Raw genomic sequence first — 20,287 nt, 5'->3', positions numbered from 1 at the left:
TGTTAGCCAGGATGGTCTCGATCTCCTGACCTCGTGATCCACCCGCCTCGGCCTCCCAAAGTGCTGGGATTACAGGCATGAGCCACTGTGCCCGCCTGGTAGTGTATACTTCTTACAGAGGGGAAATATACTGCCAAAGATAACAACAACAAAAAAATACAGTTTTACTTTTGGAACCTACTACAAGAGACTCCATCATAGTTAGCTTCTCAAATCTCCCCTATTTCCTACCCTCTGCATATGTGTCTGATCCTGGAGCAGAATTTGTGTTCACAATAATAGCTTATTATTTTCTTCTGTTTTTTGTTTTTTTTCTGCAACTAACTTTAGCTGGATGCTCGAAGACATGTCTGATTCATCTTTTTACCCCTGACAGCATCCTATGTAGTATTTTATAATTAATAGTTACTGAAGAAAAACTTAAACCCATATCCATTCCATCATACTTGCTCTAAGGCAGCTAGAAGATTCTGCAATCCTCTTATCCTCTGTGTAGCATCCCGTAGCAGGAAACCTCATGCCTCTTTGCTAAAGATGCATCGTCAACGAATGCATCCCATAGTTTGCATCTGAACTAGTATAACTTCATGTCAAAGATCTACTCATTGATGATCTTTAAGGTCCTCATTTATTACTGAGGGAGTTGCACCATTTATTAGATGACTGTATTTCCCAAAACTTATAGAACTTGCTTTAACAATTTTAAGTACCTATAGGAATGAGAGAGCATATATGAAATCAAGTGCATCTAAGAAAATGAGGTATTTCTGGAAGCCATGGAAATTAAGGTTAAGAGCAGGTATTTGGCATAGGATAGAACTGAGTTTTTATCATGCTGCCTTCTTTGCCGTGTAAATTTGGGGGATAACGTAAGCTCTCTAACCTTGGTTTCATAACTGTAAAGTGGGATAGTAATGATGCTCTCTCATAGATACTATGAGAATTGAATGTTCACTGCCAGCTCCTCATCCTAAGGATACCTAAATCTATGATGTAATCAAGGGCTCATAAGAGGATTTGAGCGTGTTGTGGAGGTGGAAGTATCATGGGGAACCCCATTTATGAGGAAAGGGGCAGGAACACAGAATTTTAGGAATAGAGAAAAGTTATCCTATGAAAAGCCAGCAAGGGTGTTCATTCAGCATAGGTCTTTTAGGTGAGAAACTCCCCACTCATCTGGATTTACAGCAACCAGAAACACAAGCAGAGACCCCTTCCTGATGATTGGCTAGGAACCCTCATTAACAGGAAAAAGAAAGATGAAACTGGCTCCAAGGAAGCCACTGGAACTGGTAAAGAGGTTTGTCTAGAGTAAGAGGTACAAAGTTAATTTAAATGAGAATTAGATTTTCATGTTAGAGGGCATTAGAAGCCATTAAATACACTGTTTGTTGCAAACTTCTACTCAGTTCACACCACATTTTCTCATTATTTTACCTGTGGAATCAGATAATTGTATGATTTCTTAATAAATAAAAGTATGGAATCCTGAGTTTTAAAGAACACATCTGCATTTTAAGACAATTAAGGGGAAAAAGTACATGAGGTAAGCAATCTGGTTTGAAACAATGTAGAATATACAATGTTATAAAATACAATGAAAGATTCTATAATGTGATGATACCTTTAAAAAAACCTGTTTTTTTAAACACATAAAATTGTATATATAAAACATGTGTAACTTTTTGCATATCAATTATATCTCAATAAAGCTGTCAAAAAGTGGGTCTGTTTTTAAAATGTAGAAAAAATGACAACTTTAAAAATGAAAAATAATTTTGATGATGAAAGATTCCTTTTTATCTTTTAATAAGTATCACTGAAAAACATCAGCTTATCACAGAAGATGGATCTGGGCTTCTTATTTATTGAGAAAATGGCATAAAAGATGAAGAAAGCATAGGTACACAAAGAAAAATAAAATCTGAAAGATGTCTTTCTTTGTCAAGAAAAGGAAAAAGTTAAAAAAAATGCATTCCTAAGGATCTTAGAATGGTTCAGATCCAAGATACTCAAGATTAAGAATTAAACAACTTAGTTATCATGATGCTTGCTTTAATTTTTTTAGCTATAAGGTAAGATTATATGGATAGAAAAAATGCGGAGATCTATCCAGTGAGGTTTTAAAACTACAAATTTATAATATTTGGAGGACTTTTTCTGATGCTCAGATTATGTTCATATGTTTCTTTTGGCATTAAAATGCCCTTTCTTCTAGGAAATGATGGCAATATTAAAGAGAAACCAATTCAAATATATATTATAATTTGCCTTTTTGTTTATTATTTTTAGAATTCTTACTTGGTACAATGTAGTTGTCAATTCCATATCAACTCTATGATTTTTTTTTTTTTTTTTTTTTTAAATTGTAATGTTGCCAGCCAGGGGAATTTACAACTCTTGCAGCCTCTCTATTTTGGCAATGACATATGAGAAACACACAAGCATCCAACTGGTCCCACTGTTTTTCAAAGTCCTCTGAGGCACTTTTATGCATTTTCTTTACAATTTAGGCCTAAAGAGAAGGGCCAAGGGGCAGAAACTTTTGCAGAACAAGAAGACTAAAGTGTGCTGCAGGTGCTAAATAAATGTGAAATGATGCCACTTAGCTTTTGAAAGATTTGCTTTAGTGAAGACAGATGACTCAAAGTGGACCCTTAATAGTTCAGGACAAGTGGGAATGTAAAGTTTCTCAAGCAGGAAGCGGACTAGAAGAAAATGTTTCTACATATCATAAAAGCAGGCATATACTTAATTTGTATAAAATACTCTTTTAGAAAAAGGATAAAGCTTGGATCCTTGAAAATGTTCCCAGTGCTGATTTTGTGTTTCTTACCTCTACTATACTACATATTAAGGAAAATAATCATGCTTTCCGTTTTGAATGAAATGTCCTAAGTTGGGGGTCAACAGGAATGGCTTCATGGGTATGAGACCTGTGTTCCACTGCCCCACACCTGGCATTATGCTCTGCTCTCACTTTCTTGCTACTAATTTTTTATTTGTATTGATTGATTGATTGATTGATTGAGACAGAGTCTTGCTCTGTCATCCAGGCTGGAGTTCAGTGGCACGATCTCAGCTCACTGCAACCTCCACCTCCATGGCTCTAGCGATTCTCCTGCCTTAGCCTCCGGAGTAGCTGGGATTACAGGCACCCACCACCATGCCAAGCTAATTTTTGTGTTGTTTTGTTTTGATTTTGGTAGAGATGGGTTTCACCATGTTGCCCAGGCTGGTCTTGAACTCTTGACCTCAAGTTATCTGCCCGCCCTGGCCTCCCAAAGTGCTGGGATTACAGGTGTGAGCCACCATGCCTGGCTTTGCTATTAATTTGTGAACAAGAATTGAGCATTTTCATTTTGCACTGGGCCCCTGCACATTATATAGCAGGTCCTGGGTGAGGCATTGTGTGATAGGTACTTCGACTGTGCTCTTTAATGTGGGAATTTATAGGTAGATAGCTATGCTGGCTGTAGAATCTATCCTGGAAGAAGAGAGACAGGGACCTAGCTCATACAATTGTAATGATCACAACTCATTAGGGATTCTCTCAATTTAATCACAAATCCATATGCTCTGGGCATCTTCAAACTAGAATACAGGATCTAAGGTGACCATATAATACTCAACTGTCTATTCGACATTTAATAAAATGTGTAAGTAGTTCTATTAAAACTCATGTCCTATGCAACGTGACAGTAAATAAAATACAAAGCAAACACTAGAAATATACATATATGCATATGTATATATATACACATATATATATATGAGTTGTGTTTACACATTCTTAAAGAGAGGATAAGATTGAGTCAAGGACTTGGTGTTATTTTATGCTTAGAGAAAAGAGTATATAGCTTAATATTCTGAATCTCAGCTTCTTTATCTGAAAACTATGGGAAAAATAATACCTACTTACAGGCTGTACACACTGGCTTACACTTGTAATCCCAGCACTTTGGGAGGCCAAAGTGAGAGGATCATTTGAGCCCAGGAGTTTGACACCAGTCAGGGCAAAATAGGGAAACCCTGTCTCTACAAAAAATAAACATTAGCAGGCATGGTGACACATACCTGTAGTCCCAGCTACCTGGGAGGGAGGTAGGAGGATTATTTGAACCTAGGAGGTTGAGGCTGCAGTGAGCCATGATTGTGCCACTCACTCCAGCTTGGGTGACAGAGCAAGACCCTGTCTCAAAAATAAATAAATAAATAAATACATAAATAAATAAAACAAAACCTATGTACAGACATACTGTATCACATAAAATTAAATATGTGAAAACTGTTTAATAAAGCCATAAGAAACAATAGGTAGGGGGAATAGAATAGCATGGTTAGGTCCTAGTCCCAGTTTAGTCTCTTGGGAGTAAAACTGAAATCTGATCTCAATTTTTTCTTCTCTGAAATGGAGATAATAATAAAACCTGTCATACAGAGTTTTGTGAGAATTGAAATAATCTACATAAGGTGATTAGCAAACTGCCTGGCACATAATAAGTCTGCCTCTCCACAGCCTTGCCAGCATCTGTTATTTTAAAATTTTTTAAATTACAGCCATTCTGGCTGGTGTGAGATGGTATATCATTGCAGTTTTGATTTGCATTTTTCTGAGGATTCGTGATAATGAGCATTTTTCACATGTTTGTTGACCACGTGTATGTCTTCTTTTGAGAAGTGTCTGTTCATGATTTTTGCCCACTTTTTAATGGGGTTATTTGTTTTTTGCTTGTTGAATTACTTAAATTCCTCATAGAATCTGGATATTAGACCTTTGTCAGATGCATAGTTTGCAAATATTTTCTCCCATTTAGTAGGTGGTCTGTTTACTCTGTTGATAGTTTCTTTTGCTGTGCAGAAGTTTTTTAGTTTAATTAGGTGCCACTTGTCAATTTTTGTTTTTGTTACAATTGTTTTTGAGAATTTAGTACTAAATTCTTTCCAAAGATCAATTTCCAGAATGACATTCCCTAGGTTTTCTTCTAGGGTTCTCATAGTTCGAGGTCTTACATTTAAATCTCTAATCCAGCCAGCTACAGTGGCTCATGCCTATAATCTCAGCACTTTGGGAGGCTGAGGTGAGTGGATTAGTTGAGGTCAGGGGTTCATGACCAGTTTGTCCAACATGGTGAAATCCTGTGTCTACTAAAAAATACAAAAATTAGTCATGTGTGGTAGCATGAATCTGTATTCCCAGCTATTCAGGAGGATGACGTGAGAGAATCGCTTGAACCCAGGAGGTTGCAGTGAGCTGAGATCACACCACTGCACTCCAGCTGGGTGACAAAGTGAGACACTGTCTCAAAAATAAATAAATAAATAAATATTTCGTTCATCTTGAGTTAATTTTTGCATATGGTGTGAGGTAAGGGTCCACTTTCATTCTGCATATGGCTGGCTACCACCATCTAGCACCATTTATTGAATAGACAGTCTTTTCTCCATTGCTTATTTTTGTCAACTTTGTTGGAGATCAGATGGCTGTAGATGTGTGGCTTTATCTGGGTTTGCTTTGCTGTTCCATTGTTCTACACATCTGTTTTTGTTCCAGTGCCATACCATTTTAGTTACTGTAGCTTTATAGTATAGTTTGAAGTTGCAAAATGTGATGCCTCCAGCTTTGTTCTTTTTGTTTAGAATTGGTTTGGCTATTCAGGCTCTTTTTTGGTTCCATATAAATTTTAGAGTGTATTTTCTAAGTCTGTGAAAAATGACATTGGTAGTTTGATGGTAACAGTGTTGAATCTGTAGATTGCTTTGGGCAGTATGGCCATTTTAACAATATTGATTCTTCCAATTCATGAGGTTGGAGTGTTTTAAAATTTGTGTCATCTATAACTTCTTTAACAGTGTTTTGTAGTTCTCCTTGTAGAAATCTTTCACCTCCTTGGTTAGATGTATTTCTAGGTTTTTTACTCTTTTTTGTGACTGTTACAAATGGAATTGCATTCCTTATTTGGCTCTCAGCTTAAAGGTTATTGGTGCTACTACAGAAATGTTACTAATTTTTGTATATTGATTTTGTATTCTGAAACTTTATTGAAACCATTTATCAGTTCTAAGAGCCTTTTGGTGGAGTCTTTAGGGTTTTCGAGGTATAGAATCATTTTCAGTGCAGAGATAAATTGGCTTCTTCTTTTCCTATTTGGATGCCTTTTATTTCTTTCTCATGGCTGATTACTCTGGCTAGGCCTTCCAGTACTATGTTGAATAGGAGTGGTAAGAATGGGCTTCCCTGTCTTTTTCCTGTCCTTAAGAGGAATGCTTCCAGCTTTTGCCTGTTCACTATGATGTTGGCTGTGGGTTTGTCATAGATGACATTTATTATTTTGAGGTATGTTTCGTCTATGCCTAGTTTGTTGAGGGTTTTTATCATAAAGGAATATTGAACTTTAAAGTTTTTCCATGTCTATTGAGATGATCATTTGGTTTTTGTTTTTAATTCTGTTTATGTGGTGAATCACATTTATTGATTTGCATATATTGAACCAATCTTGCATCCCAGGAATGAAGCCTACTTGATGGTGGTGAGTTAACTTTTTGATGTTCTGCTGGATTTGATTTGCTAGGATTTTGTTGAGGACTGTTGGTCTATGTTCATTAGGGATACAGTCCTGTGATTTTTCTTTCTTTCCTTTTTCTTTCCTTTCTTTTCTTTGCTTCCTTTTGTCAAACAAGATAGGGAAGAGTCCCTCCTCAATTTTTGGAATAGTTTCAGAAGAATTGGTATCAGCTGTTCTTTGCACATGTGATAGAATTTGGCTGTGAATCCATCTGGTCCAGGGCTTTTTTTGGTTGCTAGGTTTTTAATTACTGATTCAATTTAAGAACTCAATATCATTCTGTTCAGGGTTTCAATTTTTTCTGATTCAATCTTAGAGGTTGTGTGTTTTGAGGACTTTATTCATTTCCTCTAACTTTCCAGTTTGTGTGCATAGAAGCATTCATAAAAGTCTCTGAGGATCTTTTGTATTTCTGTGAGATCAGTTGTAATGTCACCTGTGTCATTTCTGATTATGCTTATTTGGATCCTCTCTTTTTTTTCTTCGTTAACTAGCTAGTGGTCTACTGATCTTGTTTATTGGTTCAAAGAAACAACTTTTGGTTTTGTTGATTCTTCATATGGATTTTGGAGTCTCAATTTTGTTCAGTTCTTCTCTGATTTTAGTTATTTCTTTTAATCTGCTGGCTTTGGGGGGTTTGTTCTTGTTTTTCTAGTTCCTCTAGCTGTAATGTTAGATCATTAATTTGAGATCTTTCTAAGTTTTTGATGTAGGCATTTAGTGCTATAAACTTTCCTCTTAACACTGCTTTTGTTGCATCCCAGAGATTTTTGTATATTGTATTTCTGATTTCATTTATTTCAAAGATTTTTTTTTTCTGCCTTAATTTTGCTGTTTACCCAAAAGCCATTCAGGAGCAAGTTGTTTAATTTCCATGTAATCGTGTAGTTTTGAGAGATCTTCCTGGTAGTAATTACTACTTTTATTTCACTGTGATCTGAAAGTGTGGTTGGTATGATCTCGATTTTTTGGAATTTATTGAGAATCACTTTATGGCTGAGCTTATGGTTAATCTTATAATATGTTCCATATGCATATCAGAAGAATGTACATCCTGTGTTTGATGGGTGGAGTATTCTGTAGAGGTCCAATTGGTTCAGTTACATTGAAGTCTAGAATTAAATTTAAGTCAAATTTAAGTCCAGAATTTCTTTGTTAGTTTTTCTGTATCTATGATCTAACACTGTCAATGAGGTGTTGAAGTCTCCAACTATTATTGCGTGACTAAGTCTTTTCATAGGTCTAGAAGGTTTTATGAGTTTGGGTGCACCAATGTTGGGTGTGTATAGATTTAGTATAGTTGAGTCTTCTTGTTGAATTGAACTCTTTATCATTGTGTACTATCCTTTTTTATCCTTTTTGATTTTTACTGTTGTTGGTTTAAAGTCTATTTTATTTTATATAGGAATAGTGACTTTGGTTAAATAATTTTTGAAAATTTAATCTGAGATGATTACCAAATAGGGTTGCATATTAATTTGATTAACAAGGGGCAAGGAGCCTAGTCAGTAAACCATTTGCAAGCCATAACGTAATTAGGTAAAATGTTAAATAGAGTTAGACTCGCTCCAATTTAGTGAGATCTGTAATCCATTCATTTTAATTGATTCAGCAGTTACTATATGCCAGATTGTATAGATGCAGACTTTAAGCAGATGAAATCTCCATCTTTGAGATACTCACAGTCCAATGGAGGGGGCAGGTGAGTCCACGTACAGGAAAGAGCACATGAAGACTGGAGGAGAGCTGTTTATGTGGTGCACAGGAAAACAGAGGAGCATGTGCTTGATTCCACCAGTCATTGGTGGCTCTCTTAATACCGTTTTCTGTTTAATCATCATCTTTAACTGCTAATCAAAAAGTTCATTCCATAAGTATTTGAAGTTAATTTAAAGAAGTGTCAGACACTGTTCAAACACTGAGACTAAAGGACGAGTGATTTATGTCTTTTATGCCTTGTTCCCTTGAAACAACCTAACCTACATGATTGGCAGTTGGGCAAGGGGAAGAAGGGAGCTCCCTCAATTTTTTCATGCCCTCCCTTCTCACCTATCCTCCTGTGAGCATTCTGTGTCTTACCTTTTACTGTTCTGTTCTCCCCTTTTTAGATAGAGCTATCTGGTTTGTTCTAGAAATTAATCATTTTGGGTTATGAGGTGAAGTACCTCCTGTGGAGATGAGAGATTTCTGGAAATATGATTGCCATGGGATTAGTAGAGAGGTAAGCAGAATCTAGGTTGTAGGAATGATCTGTGGGCTCCTTAATGGCAGAAAAGAAGTTGTATTAATCTTTTTATTTCCAGAGTCTAGCAGAGTATGAGGTAGATGTTTATGGCTCAGAAGAGGTTTTCTGGATGAATCAGTTAATGACAGGTCAACCATTAACAGTAATGAGATCTGGATTCTAGATCTTGAAGTGGAAGAATGGAGGAAAACATGATGGTCAATGGAAGAGTCACCCAGGATACTTTTGTCCCTCTTCCTATAGAAATATAAAAATTAAAAACCTTTTAAAATCAGGTAGCCTATGATTGCAGGGGAAAGAAGAAACTCCCAAGTCCACAATGACTCCTCTTTCTTTCTATTTCTGGCATAAAATTAGCTGCCTAAAGACAAAGACTTTTATTCTACAATTAAGGATACAATTAAAAATGCAAATACCTGAAAGAGTAAGCATTATGCTAATGGGTCTGAAAATATAAATGAAGAATCAAAATCTATCCTGCTTTAAAGAAGGCACCAGTTTAGGAGGCAGGCTCTAAGTACTTGAAACAATGAAAGGAACTTGCCTTTGCCTAACAAGTCCCATATAGCAGCCTCCTTCATACATTCAGTTTAACTTCATCCTAATAAGCTTGTGAACTAGGTACTATGTCCATTTTATAAAAGCGACACTCAAGTTTTAGCAAACAATAAGCTATACACAACTATCATTATTCATAATGATAAATTATGAATTCTGGATGAGAAGCCAGGTCTACTTGAAGGAAATCAGTACAAAGTATAAAACAGAAGTTGTATCATCAATATGAATTTAACCAGTGCTCTTGTAAGTCTAGACTCTGTCCAGACTTTCTGCTTCATCCTGTTAAACTGCTTTAGGTACCTTCTTATGTTCCCCTCCCAGTTACCTTTGCCCCTACTAAGATTTTAAGAGAGAAAAGTAATTCTGAATTCAAGAAGTTTCTATTTCCTATTCTGCTGCAACATATCATAGTCAATATATTTCTAAGTGAATGACTAATAATGTTGTTAAATAAGAATTATGAGGAAACGAACGTATGCAATAAAAATACCACTGTCAGTTAGCCCTGTGACAAGTACTGGGCAGGGGGGTGCACACAGCTGACTGTGGCATGTTCTCTGGGAAACAGCTAACATGTTGGGTCCAAGATTGGAGGGGAAGAAGACAAAAATGTGACTCATAACACAGTCCACAGACTTTATGGCTTTGCCTTAAATGTTTTCAAGAAATCCATCGCCAAGTGAAGCTGGAAGCAGTTTGTACCACTGGAGTGAAGAATCCTGCCATTCCACACTCTTCTTTATCATCCCCAGGCTACTAACCTGCAGTTAAATGGGGCAGAAAATAGAGTGAAAAGATATGTTTGCTACTATAGAAAAAAATAAATGACCAGAGTGTCTTACATGATGATGTAGCTTTTCCCTCCCACCAAAATCAACCAGGTGGGAACACCCTTCACCCAGAATAAAATCTCAAAGGCAAAGTGTCCAGGATGGAATGTGTTTTTTTGAGAGTGCCCTTGATATAACCTTAGTTCCCAGGAATAGAAAGACTAATTGTGTTGAGAATGAGGTTCACCCTGGGCCCTTCCCTCATCTCAAGTTTTCTGACTAAGAGGGTATAGGCTGTGTGTGCTCGTCTAAATCCATTATTAAATTAGGTCCCAATTTAAAGAGTTTGTCAGAGTTTAGCAAACAAATGAAACAGCCTGAAAGGCCTTGCAGTACCAGATATTTTCTGGAGATCCCAGTAGCAGCAGGTAGAGTCTGCATCCTGAGGATACAACCAGACTCAATGCACTTGGTGTCAGCCAAGCTGGTATTGGATTTCTGCAGGATTGTTCAAATACCTTGGCTTACATTTTAATATTTTCTCTCACATTTGTATAGGAAAGATAGTCTTGGAATTAATTCATTTAACAAATGTTTCCTAAGGAGAATTCTTTATGCCAAGCACCATGGCATAAAGTACTAGAGCTATGAAACATCAAGACATTACTGGGATTTGCAGGTCCAGTATTGAATAATATTGATTCATTTCAAAACATTTTATCACAAAAGTTTAACAAGGACCAGAGTAGTCACTATGTTAACAGGTGAGTTTCAAATATTAGTGGTCTTCTGGGCAAATTTCACTTCAGGAAGTCTTATAGGCATGTTGCAAAAATCAAAACAGGATAATAATTGCAAGGCACATAACACATGGGGTATCAGGAAGTGAGTTACCATAATGGTCTGTATACTATTTGGATTGCCTATAGATCTAGACTGTGAGAAACTTGAGGAAAGGAGTTCTGTGGTCTTATTCATCATTGTGCCCTTAACATCTACTACAGACTGGCACATTGCAAGTAAGTACAAATACCACATTTATTGAATGAAAGAATCAAGGCATGAAGGAATCAATGTACGAATGCCTTAAGTTAAACAAGGGGCAAGAGGCTAACCTGAGTGCATTTGCCATATTACATAGCCTTTGAGGCAAACACTATCTCAGGTAGTAGCAACTCTGAGTAACATACAGACTTAGAACCACTGTTAAAAGAAATAAGACTTTGAAATTCAGAACAAAACTATGAGCAGGGGGCTGGAAAGGGGCGAAGAATGCCTAGGGGAAATAGAAGAAATCATGTGGTTAGGAAGACCGATAACATATATATAAGACTTGGAATGGCCTTATGCAGTGAGTTTTTCTATCATGTGGCTTCTACTGAATTCTTTTCAGATTCTGCCTCTGGGTAGAGCCTTGTTTGGGTGAGAAATGCTGATGAATTGACAGAGCTGAGCATTCTGGAGCTATGGAATGCTGACCACCCCTTCAGGCTTCATGGGCTCTAGAGGAGCAAAATTCTAAAAGTCAACAGAAAATCTGTCCTCCTTCCTTTGCTGAAGGCAAGCAATGGGATAAGAAAGGCTTATCTCACTGCTGAGAAAACAGCATCTTAGTCGCAACCAATTCTGTGGTCTCTCTGTCTGACAGGGAAAAGGTGGCTTCATAATAAATGATGAATATTCCCAACATTTATCAACTACTTCCCATGTGCCAGGTATCTAAATTCACTATTTTATTTAATCCTCACAACCACTTTATGGTATCCTATTACTGTACTCATCTTCACAGGTAAAGAAAGCCCAGAGAGACTGATTTGTCTGTGGTCACAGAGCTAGGATGTGGCAGAACTGTGATTCACATGTTTTTCTATCTGGCAGAATCTAGCAACTGTGTGCTTAAATGTTGCTCTCCAATGTCTCACAAATAGGATCTGAATGTCCATGCTCGTGTTGTCTAGCTGTGTGATCTTGGGGGGAATCACTTAACTTCTCCGGGTTTCAGTTTCTTCTTCTATAAAATGGAGGCAATATCCCCTGAATCATAGGGTTTTTGGGAGAATTCTATGGGATAATACATGTAAAACAATAGAATAATGGTTGACCTGTAGAAAGTGTCTGACAAATACTTCCCTCTATTTCTACTTCCTCATCTGTGGCAGGGATAACTGCCTTCCAAGTTGGTTACAACATCAAGGGTCTAAGGATCCTCGATATGTTTAATATAAGGTAGTGAAGACACTCTCTTTTGTTTGTCTGTGTACTGTGTCATATGCCTGGAATGTTCCCTCTTGCTTACTCCATCTGTAAGCCGTAAATCATGGCCCATTAGTGAGTTATTAAATCAAGTTAATGAGCTATGATCTCCATTTTTTAAAAAGGAGAGAAACAAATAGAATGGAAAATAAAGTACACTGTATACAAAAGGTGTTATTACTATTTAACTAAACTTTTCTGTTTTATGTGTGTATGTATTTACTGGGTCAGGATAAAGAATGTACTTCTTACTTTGCATCTAAATATTTGAAAGGCTCTCGGTTACCTCATATAAGAGCTTCAAGAATTATTCGGATATGCTTCCATGGAAGCAATCAAGATTCCAGGCCTTTCTAGAACTAACAGATCTTTTCATATCACATTGCATTTAATTATCTTCCCTTCATCTCTCTTCCCCAGCACACGTAAGTTTCTTGCAGACAGGAACCATGACTGTTACTGCTGTGTCCTCAGTGTCCATTATAGGTCCTGGCACATAATATACACTCAAAAATGTTTGATGAAGGCCTGAATAAATCACGGCAACTGTTTCTTAAATCCACATTCAAAACTCAGAGATTATTTGCTTGAACTCTCAAAATCGATATCTTTTATTAACAAGTGAACAGGGCTGAGTTTTTCTTTTACATTATTTCCTGTGACCTTTTTCTCCTTCCCCTTGGTGGAATGATTTGCTTTTTTTCCTTGCCCTCCTGGGTACTCTAACTTTCCTTTCATCAAAACAAAGGATTGTTCTTTAGAAATTTGCACTTTTGTATAAATTTAATCCCCCATATCTTTGGCTTCTCCTAGTAGCATTTATACAAAAGATGCATCCCTGTTACTAGCAGGAAAAGCCTTGTTAGTTCTTTATTATACCAGCTTTTATCAGCAAATAGGTAAGAAGGGAAAGGGATATTTGGGAGGGAGGGAGATCTTCATGAGCTCATAAACTCACTCTTCCAAGGCAGTTGCCTGCCGTCTCTGCCCACAACAAGAGCCTCAAAATACATGCAATAAAATTCATATTCCAGTAGTTCAGGAGCCGAAATGCATCTATGTTTGAAGCATTGATAATGTACTTGTGTGGCATTTTGAAAAACATTTTATTCATATTTATAACTTTATTTTTAAATTAACTACATGTTTCACAGTGTTCTACCACTATATGTTTCACAATGCAGGAAATACACAATACAAGTAGCATATTAAATCAAACATACCCAAATCATTCCCATAGAACATGAACAATTAACATTAGCAATAATCAATTCCGCTTGCACAGCACCACTAAAGTACTTCAAGCACTTCACACAAAAGATTAAATAAAAAAACTATAATTAGATTAGAAAATAGAGAGAGTTGGCTCATGTTTAAAATACTGCCTGGCTCAGGTAGTGCTGGTTACCACTCCCTTCAAAATTTCAGGTAAACAAATTGCCACCACCTGGGAAGATCATTTCTAGTGGGGAAATGAAGGCAGCTTCTGCAAGACCCCAGGAAGGTACATTCTGACACCACCAGGACCAGGGCGAGAGTTGGGAGCATATGTGTGAGCATGCGTGTGTGTGTGTGTGTGTGTGTGTGTGTGTGTGTGTGTGTGTAGGGTATGGGAGGTAAATCCAAGGGGAAGAATGGTTTTTTGGTGCAAGCACATATTTTACTAAGTCAGCTACATTGTTTCTCACAGAACAAAGAAGGCGCTTGCTTCCTGATTTAGGTTTTGGCTTCATAGAAAACTATAAATAATACGAAAGAAATCCCATATTCCTACAGAATGGTTTATCCTAAACAAAAACCCCAAAGACATATGTGTTAGAACTTCACCTCTCCTTATTCCTTAATCAAAGAGTCCAGCACTGTGCTGACAGAAGCAGATTGGGAATCACAGCTAAAGTGTATTCAACAGCTGACACCACATAAACTAAGCCCTTAGGGAGGCAGAGTGATGTGGGGAGACGTATGGGACTGCGGGTAGGAGAGCTGATTCTGCCACAGATAGCTGTGGGATCCCAGGCAAGTCTCTGTCTCTGTTCTCCTCAGGCCTCAGTTTCCTCTTCTGTAAATTAAGCTGAGGGCCCAATGATAACTAAGGTTCCTTCTAGCCCTAGAATTACACAAAGCTAAGCAAAGTGAGGAGAATAATACCATTTTCAGGATGTTATTCTCAGATTTGAGTCATGCTCATCCTCTTATATTTATACAATCAGAGAAACCCTGCTAGTAATTTATTCTGAGAGAGCAAGTAGTTGACTTTTTAAAATAAACACAACTGACCATGGTCCTATACAAGCACTCTAGACAAAGCAAATCCTGTCGCCAAAACTAGTATTAAAAAAAGTACAAAGGTACAAACTTGTTGAATCCTTTTTGGTAAGAATTTCATTTAGGCCTTGCTTCTTGCTTTTTTTTTTTTGGTCTGTTTTATCACTTTTCATGAGAATAAGGCCAGGGGGCTCTTGTAAGTTCTTTCTTTCTGATTCGTTGATACAACTATATGCACGGCCCATATTTCTTCTAATTCTGTGTCTCTTAGAGTCATTTAGATACTAAAGTCAGCCCTCTAGGTACAAAATAAGTAGTAATAATTGAACATTTGGAAACCAAATGCCATATTTGTATATTATAGAGATTTCATTTGGGGAATTTCTTATGAAGTGTCAAGTATTTCTGAGTCTCATTAAAAGGAGGTTCCTCCCTTCAATACAATCTCCAACTATTACTTTTGTTACTCTAAGTCTTTGTCTCTTCTGTATGTTATACTTTTATTTATGATTTTAGAGAATAAAGATTTAAATCTAATTACTACTCTTTCAAATAAGTATATTAATTTTATATAATATCGTATCACTTCATTTAATTTCCTTAATCTTCCACAACTTAATAGCTATTAGCAATATATTTCAGCAAATTTCTTCTAATATCTTAACAATTTATGCATTCTGTCTCTAATAAGATACTTGGTAATTTTCCCTTCGACCTTTATTGTATATAAGCATTTCAGTTACACTAACTGATTTAGTTCTATCCTATTAACCCAGCTGACTTTTTCCACTTGCTACCAAGAACTAAAACATTTCAAAATTTAAAAATATTTTGTAGCATGTAGACCAACAATACAATACAAGAGAGAAGAACCACAAATGGAACTGTTAACTTTCCATCATATTTGTGATGTCACTGCAAGACATGCTCTAGGGTGCTTCTGAACAGTCATAGATTACAATTAAGGGTATCAAAATAATCTTTTGAAATGGAGTTGGCCAAATTTGAAGGGTTAATAACTTGTTTTCCTTAATCTCAGGGCTTCCCTGGAATAAGAAGGGACTCTAGGCTTATTGGTTCAGTCGGGAAATTAAGCCCTATGAGAACCTGTGCCTTCCAGAATCCCACTCCCTTCTTAGCCCTGCTGTGAATAACAAATACATACAAAACTTAACTTTAGAGCCAAAGTGGAACCAACAGCAAAAGTTCAACTCAAGTATGTAAGTTAGCATCTATAACATATACCTCATGCCTAAAATTTCAGGTAAGAAGAATATGACCTCAGGTTGGAGTCAGATTGGATTCTGGGCCAGAGTGGGGACTGGAGAATACAATAAGAATGGGCATGGTTCTTCCATATGGTACATAGATTCATGTTGACCATGAATTAGGCATCACTTTCTTCCTTTTGCCTGTTAGTACTTATATATTTTTAAAAGTACAGTCAGCACTGATGAAATTTGGAAGTAATATAGGAAGCTTGTCTTGGAAGAGGAACATGCTATAGTTGAGTGTTGATGGATCTTAACTCAAGAGGTAGCTACTAGGATGAAAGACAGAAAGGCATTTCACATTCAATCAATCATTTATCATTTTCTGGTAAATTAATGAGTTTTGTCAGACAAGGAACAAGTAACTTTTACGGTCTGAGAAACAATTGGTAAGGAGATGACACAAAAGGAAGTCTTTCTGCCAAAACTTGTTAGAGAAAAGTACACAACTCTTTAGAAGAATGCCATGGATTTTAAATTTATGCACTAAAGTTAATGCAGTCAATACCAGGCAGGTTAGGAGATAATACAGGAATATTTTCTTTTCACATTGACGGTAAGCAAATGTCCAAGGGTTTGGTCCACATATGCCATTTAAGATTTATTAGAAATGAAAATGTTTCTTCTCATTATTTTTATTGCAACCTATGCTGAGCACTTTATCCTGGATCATAACATTGCCAAAGAATAACTTGATAAAAGCAGGCACCTTTAACTAATTTAATCTAATAACATTTCAGACATTTATTCCAAATGGTTAAACATAAGATGTTTCAGTAGTGTACTGATGAACATGGGTTAATTAGAACATATGTTCTGTTGCTACATGGTGTTGCCTTTGTTTTCTCAAGTTGAATTGCTCACAAAGTGCAGATAGAGAAATACTCCATTGCTTACCTGACGTAGAGGGAGCGTTTCTGATTGGTTCGCAGGGACCCAGACCCGGAGCTCATGCTGTGGTTCATCATCTGCTCTCGTAGGTCATGGATTTTGGCCTCAAATCGAGCGTAATCTGGGAGTGAAACAGAGGTAGCAAATTTGGCTCTGTGCTTTCAAGAGTTAGAAATGTTGCACAGCTCAGGCAGCCCCTCACTCACGTTGTTAGTTCCTTTGCCAAACAATGGGGAGACGCACAATTCAAGGGTATGCCTGTTTACTATTATTTATTCACAGACATTTACAAGAGGAAAATGATAAATCAGTTATTTCCCAAAAGGTACCTAGAAAACACACCACCACCAAATTACCAACTTGTAAAAAGTCCATTGGGGGTGGGAGAGGGAGGATGGGGGATCATGGAGAGGGATGGAGGTAGATGTGGTTATAAACAGGCAACGTAAAGTATCCTTGCGGTGATGGAAATGTTCTCTATCTTGCCTGTAGTGGTGGATATTGGCAACTGCACGTGATAAAATTACACAGAACTAACACACACACACACACACACACACACACACACACACACACACACAACTGGGGAAAATATGAATAATATTGATGAATTGTGTCAATGTGAATATCCTAGTTGTCATAATATGCAATAGTTTTGCAAAATGTTACTACTGGGAGAAACTAAGTAAAGTTATTTCTTACAGCTGCATGTAAATCTATAATTATCTCAAAAACAAAAAGCAAAAAACAAACAAACAAACAAAAAATTCCATGGGAATCCCAACTCAATGGGGTATTGAGGAGAGTCTTTAGTTACTCTCAGCCTGATAGACCAGACAATCAAGAGTTTGGTGATGAATTGTGTAAGAAATGTCATTTAATTTAACTAGGTTTTGTTAGGGGATGGGGGTCTGCTAGAAGTTGACCACTGTGATCATACTTCAATTTTGTCCCATAACTTTGCCCACATGCCAAATTTTAGAACTTTTCAAACATTAAAAATTATGGGTATAAAAAAAATCAAAGAAATCTATATATTATACCTTTGCTATTGTTTCACAGAAAAAATATTTTTGGCATGTCAACTCAATAAAAATAAAGAAAGAATAGGTTCTAAGGTACGAATTAACACAATGAACATGTAAAAAGAAAAGTCTTTTGATATTTCAACATTTTTTATCACAACCTAGAAACTTCTATCATTTCCTTGGCAAAACAATGTCTTGCTTTAGAAAATTCAGCAGGCTTAACTTACCCACGAATAAACTTAAAAATGTTAATTGAAATTATAAATGGTTCTTTTAATTACAAAGAAACTCACCATGAAGAATTTTAATAGAGTACATCAGTACATTTCAGAAAACAATTTGATTTTCAATTCAATTTATTCACAGCTTTAATAAAACAAGGATGAATGAATATAATAAAAGATGATCTATTTACAGAGTGTTTCAAATTCTTTATAAGAAAAAGTTCTACAAAATGTAATTTCATTTCGGCTTACTGAATATGTATTGAGTACTGTAGGGATAGCTTTTCTAAAAGATTTGACCTTCGTTTTCAGTAATAAATAGATAACAGGAAAATAAACTCTGAATATTAAATATTTAGTTGGCTGGAAATTTCTGGTGCATAAGCAAAGTCTGGTATTATCCAGATTTGGAAGGCTTCCTGCTCATGCTTAGCTTTGAATAATTAAGTCCTAAATGATTAAATAAGCAGAACACATATTTAACAACATATTTAAGGTAAAAACCTATTGACTATAATTTAAGAAAATTTATTTCACTTTCTAGTGAGAGAAAACATTTATTTATAAACATCAATATGATACTGTATGCAGGCCAGACATGACACACACATATAGTCCCAGCTATTTGGGAGACTGAGGCAGGAGAATCACTTGAGCCCAGGATTCCAAGGTTTCAGTGACTTATGATCTCACCACTGCACTCCAGCTTGGGTGACAAAGAGAGACCCTGTCTTTATTTAAAATTTAAAAAATAAAGATACGATACTGTATGCAGATTTAAATCATTTTGAGCAAGTCGTATTTTCTTGTCACCTTAGAAGAGTCAATTAACATTTATTGCTGACCACATGGCAGACAATATGTTCAATGCTTTATGGGCATTATCTCATTTCTTTTTTAAATTACAAAACGAAGTCTATAGATAGTGAAAATTTTGAAATATATAGAAAAACACAGGATAAAAATTGAGAGACTCTCTTGTCTCTTCTGCCTTCCCCTACCTTCTCTCTCACTGCTCTCTTTCCCTACAGCTTACCCTAGTGGTACATGTATGGTTGTGTGCTGGATATGTATGTGTGTGTTTGTGGGTAGCTGTGTGTGTATATACACACATACCCATACAAACGAGACCATAACTATTTATTGTATTAAGACTTTTTCTCCTTTTTTAATAGTGCAATTTGGATATTTTCCTGCCTTCCACCATGTACATAAATATCATTTTTCTTAATACTCTTAATACTCTATTCCATAGTTTAGACTGTATTTAATAACTCCCTTATCATTAGATATTTAGGCTTGTCCAGTTTTTTGCTATCATAAACAGGGATCTTGGTGTATGGGTGCATGTTCACAGCAGGTTAGTAGTGCACCAGAAGTGGAACTACTGGTCAAAGCTTTGCACAAAAGTCTTACAGCCTCTAATAGCATTTTCCAGAGAAGAAAATGGCCTTGTCTGGAACATAGATCAGGAACTCTTAACTTTTTCTGATCCATGCTTTACATTGCCACTTGATAAATACCACATGTCACCTCTGAGTACCACTAAATCTCCCATCTAGAGAGATAGGACACTCTCCTTTATAACTTTGAAGACTTTATTATCCATGATAAAGGCAGGAGATCCCAACTTCCAGCTGTCCCTTCTTAAACATCTAACTCTGTGCAAGTCTCAACCCTCATTTAATCACTTTGCTGCTTTATTGTATTCATCACATCAACTTGCAGTTATTTGTACAGTTGTTCATCTTCCATTAGACTGAGCCTTCTGAGGGCAAGAAATATTTTTCATTCTCCTTGGAACTTCCTTTTCCTAACATAGTGTCTGAGATGCTCAATAAACTTTTTTTTGGTAAATAAAAAATAAATGAGGGAGTGAGTAGAATACCTGGATGAATTCAGTTACAAAATGGCTCCAGGTACTGAAATTGTACATTTTCATTTTTATGTTTTTGCAGGGAGAAAGATGAACATGCATCTCCCCTAGTACTACTTTTTTCAAGACTAAATATTCTAATTCCAAGGCTTTATTTCTGTCATATCACTGCCACTTCTAAATTCTTCTGCTATTTTTATTGTTCTCTAGGAAATCTCTCCATCTCAATCATGTCATACATTGGAAACAATTCTCTGACACTTTGTCTATATACAATCAACACTTCGTTAGGCTCTTGTAAGCTGCCACATTTTATATAACACAATAGGATACTTGC

General features: G+C 36.4%; 1 protein-coding gene across 9 annotated transcripts in view; it reads right to left on the bottom strand.

Moving 5' to 3' along the window:
* The window catches only part of DLG2 (discs, large homolog 2 (Drosophila)), a 2,293,993-nt gene that overhangs the window by 170,123 nt on the left and 2,103,583 nt on the right, over positions 1 to 20,287 (bottom strand). For all 9 annotated transcript variants that reach the window (XM_011938528.1, XM_011938530.1, XM_011938531.1 and 6 more), the window contains one exon: positions 16,829 to 16,943. In XM_011938528.1, the coding sequence (XP_011793918.1) occupies positions 16,829 to 16,943 (115 nt within the window). The remainder of the gene's footprint in view (positions 1 to 16,828; positions 16,944 to 20,287) is intronic.

This window comes from Colobus angolensis, unplaced genomic scaffold (genome assembly GCF_000951035.1).
Source record: "Colobus angolensis palliatus isolate OR3802 unplaced genomic scaffold, Cang.pa_1.0 Scaffold174, whole genome shotgun sequence".
Classification (NCBI taxonomy): Eukaryota; Metazoa; Chordata; class Mammalia; order Primates; family Cercopithecidae; genus Colobus; species Colobus angolensis.
Note: the sequence above shows the minus strand (reverse complement) of the source record. Positions and strands in the feature narration are given on the sequence as shown.